The sequence below is a fragment of the Furipterus horrens genome, unplaced genomic scaffold (genome assembly GCF_987537825.1).
Source record: "Furipterus horrens unplaced genomic scaffold, mFurHor1.1.pri manual_scaffold_6, whole genome shotgun sequence".
Classification (NCBI taxonomy): Eukaryota; Metazoa; Chordata; class Mammalia; order Chiroptera; family Furipteridae; genus Furipterus; species Furipterus horrens.
This window is the reverse complement of record NW_028327176.1, coordinates 172,473,992-172,488,767: the sequence shown is the minus strand read 5'-3', so window position 1 is coordinate 172,488,767 and position 14,776 is coordinate 172,473,992. Positions and strand designations below refer to the sequence as shown.

Sequence of the window (14,776 nt, the reverse complement as noted above, 5' to 3'; positions counted from 1 at the left end):
AAATGGAGTTTTGTTTCCTTCTAACGCTTCCCCTTAGAGCCAAGTGCTATAAAATAAAGACATCAACTACTTGTCATAAAGGAAGCATAAGTGGCCAATAGCTGGCTTTTTGAACGTTAGTATCTTGCTCACATCTTAAAATACCACTCGAGCCCAACACTCCCTACATCCTAGCACTTCTTTACTTGACTGCATCACTTAAATTTGCTTTTGGGTCAGGAGCTATTAACAAGGAGAAGCTTTATAATTGAGAACTAATTGTAGGTCTTCCTTATCAAACGGAATAGAACATGAAAACCATTAAGACTGTTTTACAGGCTGGCAGATAACACACAGAAGCAACTGTTTGTAAGTTAGGAAATAGTGTAGTGTTGTCACCTGTACTATATTAAAAGGTGACAAGAAATACTCTTTATCATCCATATCAGTAGGGAGAGGAAAAGGAGAAACCAGGTCTTTGGGCACCCTGATTTCTAACATAGATCTTAGCATCTCTACTGCTAAAGGCTGCTCCATATTCTCCTTGCAGCCTGGCTTTTGTGGTGAACACAAAAATGACAATTCTGCTCCCCTGTTTAGGGTAAGCCTGATCTCAGGAAGCTGGAACAGTTCAGGTGACTCCAGAACAAGGCCTTGTTCACTTAAATGGCCCCTCTGAACCCCCAGCCAGATTGCCAAAGTGTCCTGTGATATTTCTTTTCATGGCTTGCTGAGATTAAAAGAAAAAAACAACCTCTCTAATGCTGAGAATGAGCCGGGTTTAGGCTAATTAAAGTATCTAAAATCTTCTAGTCTTCCTTCCTCCCTTCCCACCACCCCTCTCTTTGGCACAGAAGCAGTAAAAGAGCAACAGAGCCAAAGTTGTATTTCTGTGCCTCTGCAAAGACAAGTCCGCCGTGGTAGGGAGGAAAGGCAGAAACCAGCAAGAGAGGAGAACTCAAGATGAGTTTACATCCAGGAGAAACACAGATGGTTGCAGTTCACCTGGAATCATGCAGAAGCTTCCAGAGGAGCATGTGCCTTGCATTTATGCTAATATCCTCCACTCTATTAGCACAAGCTGAAGACATTCTCCCAGCATCCTTTGCTTCCTCCTCTACACAGTGGGTTGTACCAAGGGGAACCCAATTCTCCAAGACACAAGAAAGGCAGAAATAACAATGATGAGATCAAAGCTGCCTGCCCCAAACTCTTTTTGAGGTATTTGCTGTCCTTGTCCATTTTAAATCACATATAATCCTTCCCAATTGATGTAGGTATGTTTTTTCAATTAAAGACCAAACCAAAAAAATTAGACATCCTGTAGAAGTTGCTCCCAAATCCAAAGCACAGAACTAAAGCATTGAAACACATAAAAAAGCAGCAGAAAAGCAATTAAAAAAAAACCATACCCCAAAGTGGAAAGCTCTTATGGATGGTTCTCTCCTAGAATAAATGCGGATGGAGGTGCTCCCACCCTGCAAGAAAGATCAGTAGGTCCCCAAATCAAGACAAGAGGAACATGTCAGCATCTGAACTGAAAGAAGTATCTAGACCAGGCAGGCAAAATGAAGAAGAGGGCTGGGCAGAGGCTCAGCAGGGTGGGAACAGGAAGGGGCTGGGGACACATACAGAGACAAATGGGAAGAAGGGCTATTGGAGTCTATTTGGGAACTATAACTGGCATACGAGAAGTAATTAGGCTGAGGTTGGCTATGAAGAATCATGCAGAAGGTAAGCAAAATGGCAGCTGGACCATGGCCGGGTAAAGTCTGAGTACCAAAGAGTACTCAGAAATGCCAAAAAGAGACTTTCCGCCAATGGCTGCCTTTAAACAAGATAAATCAAGGATTCCTTTGACTGTTTTATCTCATCTGGACCAGTCCTGTTGTAAGTAAGTAACCCAGGCTAGGAGAAAGGGGAAATCCCAGACTGAAGCAGGGTGGGGGTGAAGTACCCCAAGTCAAATTCATGTTGAGGAGTGGGGTAGGGCAGGCAGCATGCCCCTTCCATGTGAGCCAAAGACTCTTCAATGTCCTCTGGCATTGAACAGACCAAATATAACTACCATCAACTCTCCACCCCTGATCTAATACCTATTTGCCCCTTGGGGCTTTGGTTGAGTTTAGAGTAAGGGATTTAAAACTATACTACAGAGGTCAATGAACTGGGTACTGGGCTTCTGGGTCTACTCTCTGGGACTTAACCCTTTCAGTCAATGAGATATTAGACGTTCTTTCTGTGAAAGTTGAGATTCCATTCTCGCATGGAACCTTTCCAATATTATGCTTTCCAAGAACCTAGGAGATGAGGTCATGGGTTCCCCAGGATGCACAATGCAGAGTTTGGAGAAGCAGTTTCATCCTACAGACATTTGTAAGGCACTGGCCTACAGCGTGCAAAATGAATAATTTATATGCGTGAGCTCCTTGAGGATAAGGTGAGTCACTAAAATCATTCATGTGACACCTGGACTTTGATTTGTGCAAAAAGTCCTCAGAGCAATTAATGGTAAAAGGAAAAAAGGAGATACTACACCCATAGGTCTCTCAGGTTTCAGTTTTCTTCTGATTTGAGCTATCACTGCTAAGGCACACAACTGATCAAAACAGTATCAGTAACGATTTATCAGAACGTTAATTTAACATGAAAAGTAGTCAATCGATGGCAAAAGAAAAAAGAAAAACAGCACAGTAAAAGTATTTGTGATTTAAATTATTCCCTATAGCCCTTTCCAACACCTGCATCAATAACACAAAAATCTAAATAATCACTTCTAGATAATTATGTACAGAAATGGAAACAATCTGAATATAAAATCAGGAGAACACAAGAAATAGTTTATGAATCTGGTTTATTTCTCATATACTAAACATAATTGAAGAAAAAATTTTAAATAATTAACATATCCAAATTCTTTCTAATGAACAAATATTTACAGTGACTAGATTTTTTTGAGCAGATGCTCAAACAATTAGTTGGCATATTAAACATAATGCGTGCCCAATAAACTTAATTAAAAAAAACAACATAATGACTGGACAGAGTAAGTCCTCTCTGGGTTTAAAAGTACCAGAAAGCCCTGGCTGGGTAGCTCCGTTGGTTGGAGCATTGTCCCGATACTCAGAGGTTATAGGTTCAATCCACAGTCAGGGCACATACAATCTCTCTCTCTCTCCCTCCCTCCCTCCCTCCCACCTCCGCTACCCACCCCTTACTCTTTCTCTCTAAAACCAGTTTTAAAAGTTTTCGTAAGTGCTGGGAAGATGAATCAAAGGTAAAAGACTGATTCACAAGAGGGAGAAAAGCCCATTACAGTGTATTTCCTCATTATATCACTTCCCTGATGATAAAGTAAAATAGTAAATCAGACCATTCATTACTGATTTAATAACATTTTTTTTCTAGTTAGGGCTTATTCCCATACCCTAAATGAAGTTTCAAAAGGCTCTCAACTATTTCAAATCATGGTCAAACTGAAACCTCCTATTATGGGTAAAATTCTACAATAAATTTATACCTGCAACCTTATAACAATGTTTTTCAGCTATGTGTGTCTCCGTTCTCCTCCCTCAGAATACAAAGACTCTGAGGACAAGGCTCACATCTGCTGTCTTGTGCATATGGTTCCACCCTCTGTGTAAGAATGTTTGATGGACCCCACTGCCCAGCTGGAATACAATCATGCACATTCCTCTGTAGACGAGGATGACATCACCAGCTCTTTAGCCCAGAATAAAACCTCTGAATTATATTTCTACTAGTGGTGAAGACAAGTAAAGACACCTGCATATATTTATCCACAGTTCCTCATCCACATCCTTCCCACCAATTCTGTGACTCTCTCCTATGCATTGTATAAGATAGCAAGCTGGCACTCTGGCCAGGTGGCTAAGTTGGTTGGAGCACCCTCTCGTGCACCAAAAGACGGCGCACTTGATTCTGGTCAGGGTGCATACCTAGGTTGCGGGTTTGATCCCCAGTAAGGGTGCATACGGGAGGCAACCGACCCATGTTTCTCACATCAACATTTCTCTCCCTCTCTCTCTCTCTCTCTCAAAAAAAAAAAAAAAATCAATAACAAAATATCCTCGGGCAAGATTAAAAAATAAAACATAGCTAGCTGGCTCCTGGGTACACCTCAAAACCATGGATAAAAATAATGGGTCCTTAGGCCCGTTAATACTGTATTTTATCCAACTCATCTGGCCACACACACACATCAAGAGTTCGAAAATGCCAGCTGTCTTTTGATGACTATTCCCAACCAGTGGACCAGGGCAACCAGCCTCTGGACCGGGAAACAAGCCATAAAGCACAAAATTTTAGAATTCTGGTTTTCACACATTTTAAATTAACATTTAAATTTTTAATTATAATTTTAATTAATTGCAAAGGCTGTAATTCTGGCAGATTGAAATTATTAAATTTAATGAAAACATATCACATTTAAATGTATGTAATGAAATCTAAATACCACACCCATTTTAAAACCACCTTCATCCATCAAAAAAAAAAATAATACATGAACCAACTCTCCTTTAACAGCAAAAAAAGGCTGCACTGTTCTCTCTTTTCCTTGAACTCGTATTTCGATTCTATTTCCCCAGAGAATTTTCTGTCAATATTATGTTTTAATGCTTGAGAGGCTTTCGTTAATCTTCCCATTGTATTTCTCTATAACAAAAATGTGTATAAAGTGATTTTTTTTAAAATTCCAATGGCTGTGAGGCTAAAAGTGTTCACTTTTCTCCCAGTTTGAGCTATCATTACTAACATGCACAACTGATCCAAACAAAAATAATTACTTCTAAGAATGTTAATGTAGTTAACGTGGAAAGTACAATTTAATTGGAAATGCATTTCTAAAGAAATGGATAGAGCTAGTTTATTGTTCTCCTCAATTGGTTCATATACCTATGGATGGATGAGTATTCCTTATTGCTATAATAAGGTGGGGTTTACCATCAATTCCATACTTTTTCATATATATATACATATATATATGCAATAAGAAATCTTATTTACATAAATAAGAACTCAATGGAAACATATCAAAAAGTCTTTTTACCTATCATTTTACAACCAGATGAAATCCTCCTTCAATTTTGCTGAAGGTCAGGAAGTAAACACGAACCTACAAAAAGATGTGTGCCCTGGTCATTATATCCATCCCCTTTACCAACAGAGACACTAATATTTTCAGTCTTTTATTGGAGAGAAGAGAGTTTTGCACCCCAGGCCAAGGAACTGTGGATTCAGGAAGGGATGGGTAATAGCTGTGCCTCTCCTTTGTCAAGTAGGGGAAGGGTGACTGTAAGTGGAGAGATGGAAAAGAAGATGTGGCAAACTCCATTGGAAAGCAAATCAGCTTTAAGAAAAGGTACCTATGGAAGTTGGGGACCAGAAATCATCTCCTTAAACTACCCAGGCTTTGTGTCTATCTCTTGGAGAGTCTTCACATTCCCCACTGTGCATGGACCCCTACCCCCTGCCAGCTGGCACTACCTCCTCTATGCAAGAATGTTGCTGCCACACAGGCTGTCCCTTTAGAAGCATTATGCACACAAAAGTGCACTCGGTGTGATTAACACATGAATTCCCTTACAATGCATCAGCCTGTAGCAAATCTCAGAGCTACACAAGTAATCATTTTTTTAAAAAGACAGAAACATAATTCTTGTTCCATCTACTTGAAGAGAGAGAAAATATCTAATAAGTTAGTCCCAACAGTATAGAAATTATGCTCAGCAAAACACTGTAGATTCAATATTTTTAATAATCTCAAAGAAAATCTGGAAACAATCCAAATATCTAATAATAAAAAAGCTACTACATAATTATGTTACAGCAGTCATATAATGGAAAAATATGCAGAATTTCAATTTTAAGAACATATATTGACATTAGAAAATATTCTCCTTATGATGTTGACTATAAGAGACACACACACAGGAAACAAACATAAATAAAATTTCACATTAATTTGTAAAGATATGTGTGGGAAAAAAGCCTGTTAAAAAATTTATTAAACTGTTTTCAGTGGTTATCCTTAGGCAGTGTAAATATGGACTGTTTTCTTATTTGTCCATTCCAAATTTTCCAGAGGACGTGTATTTCTCATGCTGAGGGGGAGTACAAAAATGAGGGCAGTGAGGAAGGTAGGGAAATAGGTTCAGGTAGGGAAATAGGTTCACAGTCCCAGGGCTGCTGCATGTGTGCAGAGTTTGTGAGATGGTGTCCAGCCACGGAGCCAGTGAAACTAAATCCAGCCCTCATGTTGTAGGGCTGCATCTACCCCCCACCCCACCCCCAATGCCCAAAGAGAGCACCATATTGTAATCCATAGTAGAATATACTGTGCTCACACTGGTTAGTGTGGCTTAGTGGATTGAGTGCCGACCTGAGAACCAAAGGGTTGCTGGTTCAATTCCCAGTCAGGGCACAGGCCTGGGTTGTGGGCCAGGTCCCCAATTGGGAGTGTGCAAGAGGCAAGCACTCATTGATGTTTCTCTCTCTTTCTTTCTCCCTCCCTTACCCTCTCCCTAAAAATAAATAAAATCTTAAAATGAAAAGAAGAGAAGATATTGTTCATTGTTCACATGGTCACTTAGGTTATAGTCATTTCTCTCCTTGACCATTATCCTTTTATTCCTGACTTCCACACCTGGTTCCTTTGGCTCAAAGACTTCCCTTACTCCACACACAGGTAGAAATCAGTGCAGTCAGGTTCCTGTCATGCCAACCTCATCAAATATCACAGTTCATGCATGCAAAAAAGCCATCAGTCAGCAAGTATCATGCTATAAACCAATGAGGTTATCTGGGCTTTCAGGAAAAGATGGTGGGCAATTTTTCTCCCACTATGTCCTACAACTCCAGTCTCCTTACCTCAGCAGGTGTGGAGGGATCTTGACAATGGTATCCACACCACCCAGGGTTTCTGCAAAAGGAAAATTACAAAGTTAAAAATAAATATGTACAAAGTTAGAATCTGCATTGTACATAATTTCACTGTTAGTTTCTTGCCCCCCCCAGAAATGTCTATAATTATGAAGTAATCAATTCTCAATTATCTGATTGCAAACCATTCATACTTAACAATTCTTCTCCCCTGATAGCCCCAGAGACTTCTCTGGGGAAGTTTAAAAATTAGGACATATTTTACTATAGAGACACAGAATGAATAGCTAAATTCCTAACCTAAACCAGAATTTCAATTTAATCTAGTTACAACTGCTAAAATACTATATTCTTGCAATAAAAACAGAGAAAGAAAAGTTGTTTCCTTGAAACTATGGTTTCAATACCCTTAAATAATTTATATGTGAGGGACACTCAAGTTCAAAAAGCATTTTAAGTAATATCTCATTATTTTTTGCACACATTTATGACATGGTAGGTTAAACTTACTTTAATCACACCATAATTAGATTGAGGGAGACTCACCCCAAATCTCATTAATTCAACTTGGATGCTCAAGACTTTACTATTGTTGTGGATTATTCACACTATTGCTGCCTCCAATTGTGGAGATAATGAAAAGGTCACTATTCTCTTCCAAGAAAAAACAAAAAATTCCTCTATTTCAATAGTTCCAGCTTGTCTCCGGTTTTTCAGCTCAAAATGTGTTAACTCTTCTCTTCACTGCTTAGAGTTCACAAGCCCTGTCAATCTGAGCCATTTTCACTGGGGGAGGAGAAACATTTCTCCCAGCTCTGCTAAAACGGCAGAGGGAACAATGAACACCAGATGCATCTGTGAGACTCAGGAGCAAGAACAGCCAAAACATGATGATAGGATCTGGGCCTGTTGTGGATAAAACCTAGGTGTAAGGAAAGCAATCCACAAAACAGCAGGACCGGTGGTACGGTGGCCACACGGCCAAGGGAGGCAGTGGAAGGACTGAAGTCAGTCCTTAAGATGAGATAGGATAACAAAAAAACGACGTCCTGAGCTTGAGTGGCAGGGGACAGCTTAAAGGTCAGCCCAATAGCCAACATGGTAGCATCAGTGTCCAGGACACCAAACAACCAAAATGTCATTATTTTCCTCATCAGAGAGAAGGGTTTACGCTCAATTCCGAAAGTGCAACAGCGCCCATGCCCAACTGTACAAATGCTAGGAGAGCTGGAAGAAGGGGAAAAGAGAAAGCGAAGTTGCAGAGCAGCCATAGTGAGCCCATCCCATTCATGTAGATGTTGCGTAGGTAGCTGCACTGGGGTTTGGAGGTCAGAGCGCCAGGTGTGGGCTGGTGATATGAATGTGGGCATCACAATATCAGAAACTGAACTGATACTGTAGTTATAGACGTGTTCAACTCCAGTAAGGTGGGGAGCCAGAGAAGAGGGCTCAGGGCTAACTCTTGCGAAACTGGGAAAAGGAGCTGGAGCTGGCAAAGGAGACAGCAGCTCAAGAGGTATGATAAGATTGGCAAGATGTGGTCTGGAGACCAAGGTAAAGCAGGTGCCCAGTATGCTCAGTATGGCCAAGAAGACCTGTAAGATGGGTGTGAGAAATGCTCACAATCAAACATCGAGACACAGGACTTCAGCAGCAAATCGGGGTATTTATTCACGAGTCTGCAGAGTTGGGCACACAGTCAGCCAGGGGCATGCACACCAAAGCAGAAAAAGCAAACTGGTTTTATTCTAACATGAGTAGCTCCCCACTCCTCCCCCATTTTTCCATTAACTGGATACACTGGAGTTACAATTTAATGTAATTAACTAAGTTCTTACTTATGTTCAATTTTAGTTATAGGTCTGTCTCCAGCTCTCCCTTGAAGATTCCCAAACTTATTTGCTGAGTTGTCTAGCTACATTTCCCATTTCCCTGTGTTTGGTGATGAATATCTTCCCCTCTTTGATCTCAGAGATATTTGTGATGAGCTGCAGAATGTCTTGTTTACTTATATTTTCCCTTTGCTTTACTGTTGACTCAGAGACCAATCCCCTGATTCAAGATTCAATTACAGTTGGCCTTAGCTGTTAATTATTTCCTACTTGTTTGAGAATCACCAGTTTCTGTGTCCCTTCCATGGATGTGAGGACGGTCTGCTAGATTGAGGTCTGTGTATTCTTCACTGAGTTGGTGGAAGGATGGAGTAGAAAGTCAGATTGGAGTGAGTTGAACAGTGAGTAGAGGATGTGGACACATTCACTGCGGCCACTCTTAAAAGTTTGGCTGTGAAGGTAACAGAAACTGTGGCTGGAAGGAAAAGCAGGTGGGAAGATAGAAGGAAGGATGGTGGGTGGACAGACTATCCTTCTTCCAATATTTAGTATTCCAGTCTCTTAACTTTCGCCTCGCCTCCATTTCCCCAATCTATTCTACGTGAGTCCCTGATATAAGTTCTAAAAATTTCTAAAATGAGGGCATGGTCCCTTATAGTTCTAATGTTGTGCCATTCTATTTCACCCTACCATTCCCAGCTCACAAATCTCCAGAACTGGAAGTTCTTGGAAGATAATGCTAGTCTTTCAGGCTCTCCACAAGCTGACCCCTTCTTTGTTCTTTTCTATTCCCTACTCAGACAATTTTGTCACTGAAAAACAAACAAACAAACAAATAATCTAACCAACCAGATAGCTCAAAATAGAAGATACATATATCTCTTGCCAGTTATTAAGCCACTCTTTTTTAAAAGTATACTTTATTGATTATGTTGTTACACTAGTTCCAATTTTTTCCCCTTTGCTCCCCTCTGCCCAGCACCACCCCTCCCCCAGAAATCCCCCCCACCCCGTCCATGCCCATGGGTCATGCATATAAGTTCTCTGGCTTCACCCTTTCATATATATTTTTTTAAAATATTAAGCCACTCTTAAAAATACCAATTTTCAGAGATGTATTAATTACATAAAGGAAAGTGCTCAAGTTAAAATAGTTCAAATACAAGTGGCAACCCAGCATACATGATATCAAACTTTGCAGAAGGGAAATACTCCAAAATGTGGTGTTATCTCTGGGTTGTGAGATTACAGGTGATTTTAATTTTTTCTTTTTGCTGTTTGAATATTTTTCAGTATTCTGAAATGAGCATACATACGTCTTATAAGTAGAAAAAGATGAATATCACTTAAACCTCAAGTCATTAACATGTTGATTTCTTTATTGAATGTCTGCCTCTCACATTGTGGGTGCAGAGATCACAAAGAAGCATAAGCAACAGTCCCTGTGCTCCAGAAGCTCACATCTACACTGTCGCCATGGTTGACCAGCATCCACTCCCCCGCTTCTCAAGCAGCACTCTACCTTTGTTTTGAAGATAAATCCTTCCCTGACCCTGGGATTTCATTGAGCCTTGCGGCTTAGGTCTAAGACAGTTAGCCCATTCCCTTCCTGAGCTAGAGGCCTGGTTCAAGGACACACACACAACCCAGTGGGACCGAGAGAACAAGTAAAACCAAGGACTGAACAGGAGTGACTAGAAGAGCTCTACTCTCTTGAGGTGACCTAGTGATGGGCTGAGTGAGAGATGGCCCCTTTCTCCTGTGACGGTTTTAGTGGGAGATGACTCCTCTCTCCTATGAGCTAAATGTCATGATGACTCCTCTCCCACATAATGGACCAAGTGGAAGATGACCCCTTTCTCTCAAGATGGTCTAAGTCGGAGATGATCCCTTTCTCCTGAGATGTGTGCTGATGCCCCTTTTTCACGAGATGGTTTAATGTGATGATTCATGAGCCCAAAGTTTTGGAGACCCACACAGAGCCCGTTAGATACCTCAAAAAGAACAGAGCAAGGCACTTGAAACAGTGCCTAATTTGCAAACCAAACTCAACCCACAGACTACCCAGGGATATTTAATTAATAGAGTGAATAAATTCTGTTTTGCTTAAGTCTGTTTGAAATAAGGTTTGTTTTTTTTTTTTGTTTTGTTTCTGGAACCCAACGTATTTCTCAATTATCCTGCCCCTAGTAGGATCACTGTGCACACAACTGACTATAATCCAAAGTAGTAGGTGTTTTAGGAAAGTCGTGAGGGCAGTGCTCTGAACCCAGAGGACTAACTGATTCAACTGGGGAGTTCAGGGAATGAATGCTCTCTATGTGAGCTGGGTCTTAGGAGGCTGGAAAGGGAATTCCTGGCAGAAAGACTAGGATGAACAAAGACAGTGAGGTGTGCAGAGCACAGTGTGTTCAAGAAAGTATTGCAGCTTCCTGTAGACTATTGAACTCTTGGTAGGAGAGCAATAAGAAAGAAGGCCACGGTTAGATTCTGAAGAGAGTTCTAAGGAATTTACACTTAAATCTGTGAAGAAATTATGGGGTTGAGGAGTGAAAAGTATTTTATAGTTTAAAAAAAAAATGTCCCTGACTGGTTTGGCTTATCTGGTTGGGCATCCTCCTGCAAAGCAAAAGGTCACTGGTTTGATTCCGAGTCAGGGCACATGCCTGAGTTACGGGTTCAGTCCAGGTGGGGGCGCATGTCAGAGGCAACTGAGCAATGTTGCTCTCTAACATCAACATTCCTCTCCCTTCCCCTCTCTCTAAAAAATAAATTTAAAATTTTTTATTTTTTTAAAAGATGGAACCGAACGGAAAACCATATCTCCATGCCTTTGTTTATGCTGCGTTCTCCCTCTGATATGGCCTTCAAATAAACTTCTACAGGGAGGACGTATTTTGTTCATCTTTACATATCGCTGCCCAGGACAGGGGAAGTCTTAATAAATAAGTGTATGCTAAATAAGTAAGCAAAGAAGGAACCCAGAGCATATCCATTCTTCAGTCAAATCTATTTCAAAAGTCCCACCAGCTCACACCAATTCACCCTCATCCTTCTGCCAACCCCCTTGACCTCAGTCATCCTTGCTTCTTTGATCCGTTTTCTTGGTTTACTCATTCAAGCCTACACAATGTCTGCCCTGTGCTGAATTTAATTAACTCTTTCATGCACACGCGTCGCATCTTGCCAACTAGAGAAAGAAAACCACTATGCTCTTATTCTCAGGCTGGACTCAAGGCTCTTGACTTGCATGAGCTACCTGCCTCAGCTCTGGTCTGCCTGGGTAGCTTCAAGGACCTGAACTCAGCAACACTGCAGTTTAACTTAACAGGATGCTGAGCATCAAAGTTCAAACATTAAAAACTCTAGAATACTCTTCTCCTCCCTTTTTATCAACATCTGCTTAAATTACAGCAAAATAATAATGGCTACAAGGAATGGCATGTTTAGAGTGCAGTCGGGCCCTGCTTTATTATGTTACCCAGCCATCTGTGACCTTTCAACAGAGGCATTTGGGAATCTAGCTGTGAATCACTCTGCTGAATGACAATGGCAATGCAAAAACAGTGCTGTGGCTTTAAGAGCCTTCCTGCTCACTTATTTATTTGGTTCATTTTTCTTTAATAGTAAACAAATGGTCAGGTTCTGGTTCTGCCTACAAGATCAACTTCCTAGATAATATGCTAGAAAATAATGTGAAAATATACAGATGTTTAAAAAAATGAGGTTACTATGATTGTCGGTACACACACACCCAAACATATGTGAATTCAGACCTAAATATTAACAATCATTTAAAACACCATAAGAATTTTACATTTAGTGGAAACCTGGCACTTTTCTTTCGTTTCACAGCGCAATGTGACAAGCACTGATTATTTTTTGGTTTTGAGAGAAAGAATTTCAGTTTTATGTTTTAATTGAAAGGCAAATGAGGAATCACATGCAGACTTAGGCAAAGCCAGGGGCCCACAGAGCTGCCCTGGTTTCTCCTTGGCCTTTCCTTTTTTTTGAAGCATTACTATCTCCCAAAGTATGTTCCTGATCTCTTTGCATACCCATCCAGACGATCTTGATGGCCCACATCCTTGCCTGATTGCAATGTCTTTCCCCTTTCTCCGAGGTTGAGTTCTGCAACCCGAGTCTGATGGGAAACACATTTGCTTCCTGGAACTTATGCCTGCACAGCTCACGAATCTCCATCCCACCTGTCTGAAGGGTAGACCACAATAGAATTGTAGAGGTAACACAACCCCCCTCCCCATATGTTATTTTTCATGTACAATAAAAATGAAAGCTGATACTTAACAAGCTGGCCTCTATCAGGAAAATTAAACAAAACAGCCATTCCTTCCTAGTTACACTCGACAATGAAATGAGTCGAGATCGGGGTTGATGGTCCAACTTCCGTCTTCCCCACAGACGATTCAGAATTGGGCCCCTGGATTCGCACCGGCTGTGACGGGGATCTGGAAGAGGGACCCGCCAGGCGTGGAGGACAGCGGTCGCCCGTTAAGGTTTGGGAGAAGATAAACGCATCAAAGGGGTGGTGGACCGATGTCAACACCTGAACCAAGATTCTCGTATTGCACATCAGTTTACGGAGGCAACTCTCGCAATTGCGCCAAATGCATGCATAACAGATGCTCAACGAAAGCCCACAGCGCACAGGGCCGTTCAGCCTCAGAGCGCGCGGCCCTCCCGCAGCGGCGAGCAGGGGTGCCCCGACCAGCCGCCAGCAGGTGCCCGCCGCCCCGCGCCCCGCTCCGTGCGCTTACCCAGGGCCCAGGTGCAGCTCTCTTTGATGGCTTTGTACTTGCTCCCGGACGCTTCCTTCTGCAGCTTCCTCAGGATCTCTTCCATGTTGACCTACGCAGGGGCCCGGCAGCCGGCAGGGAAACGAGCGCGCGAGGCCGGACGGGGGAAGCCGCCGCAGCTGCTGCTGCCTAGCCCTGCGCGCCTAGGCTGTCACTGCGCTCGCCAGCATCGGGCCCGGTGCGGCTGCTGATGAATCACCCCCACTCCTTGTCGTGGGCCACGTCAGTGCCGTCGCCCCGCCCCGCCCGCCCGCCAGGGTCAGGTGCGCTCTGCGCGCCGCGGAGGTGATCAGGGGCTCTGGGCTCGAGGCCAGAACCGAGCTCTCCAGACCCGGCTGCCGAGGCTTCACGGAAAGGTGGAGGCGGATGTCCTGAGTTGGCTAGCTGCCGGGCGTTGGCAGGGCTTGGCCCGAAGGAGCGAAGGAGCGTCTGATCACAGCGGCCGGCAGCCAGCGGGGAGGGGCCTCTCCACTGTCCCCCCCACCCCCGCTCCACCCTCTGCGCCAGGCCGGCAGGGTTGGGGAGGAAGAGTGGCTCAGACGGGTCGTGGAGGCTCAGACGGGTCGTGGAGGCCCCTGTGCCCCCTGGTCTGTGCTTTCCCTGTTTATGGATCAGCTCCTCTGGGCCACACTCGGTACCACCCTCGGTGCCTGGCCCAGGCGCTACATGTGATTAGATGGACTCTGTCCAACACATATGCAATGTTCTCTCATGTGTGTGTGTGTGTGTGTGTGTGTGCGCGCGTGTGCGCGCGCAGAGGTTAATATCCCCATTATAACCACGAAGAAACCTAGCCAGAGAGGATAAGTTACTTCCCAAACCACAAGAGTTGGACTCAAAACATCTTGAACCTAAAACCTTAAAAAACAAAACAAAACAAAACAAAAAAAAACCTCTTCCCTCCCTTTCCCTTCCTTTCTTGTGCTAAATTGTTTTCCTCTGAAAAAAAAAAGGAACGGGATGCACTGGGGTCCAAGCAGCAGAGGCCATCTGACTTGGACGGGCATGTGTGGGAGAGGATGCGAAAGAAAAGCTTGCCCAGTGAAGACCGCGTAGGCTGAACTTGGGAGGTGACCCAGGTGGCCAGATGAGGCCTCAGATCTACTTCAAGTCGTTCACTGATGGAGGCCCTGGGATGGTTGTTGGAGGAAAGGGAGAGAAAAGCAGAAATCTCATTGGAAATCTCGTTTTTTCCCTGTTTTGAAAGCTGTGATTGGGAACAACTAAAGGATTTGAAGTGCAATG

The 14,776-nt window shown here is 42.8% G+C and overlaps 1 protein-coding gene across 1 annotated transcript in view; it reads right to left on the bottom strand.

Annotated features, from left to right (window-relative positions):
* The window catches only part of ARFGEF3 (ARFGEF family member 3), a 157,450-nt gene extending 143,757 nt beyond the window's left edge, over positions 1 to 13,693 (bottom strand). Inside the window, exons 1-2 of the mRNA XM_090279907.1 lie at positions 13,493 to 13,693; positions 6,871 to 6,922 (exon numbers count right to left, since the gene is read on the bottom strand). Coding sequence (XP_090136033.1) covers positions 6,871 to 6,922; positions 13,493 to 13,577 — 137 coding nt within the window. The 5' untranslated portion in view covers positions 13,578 to 13,693. The remainder of the gene's footprint in view (positions 1 to 6,870; positions 6,923 to 13,492) is intronic.
* Positions 13,694 to 14,776: the final 1,083 nt, after the last annotated feature.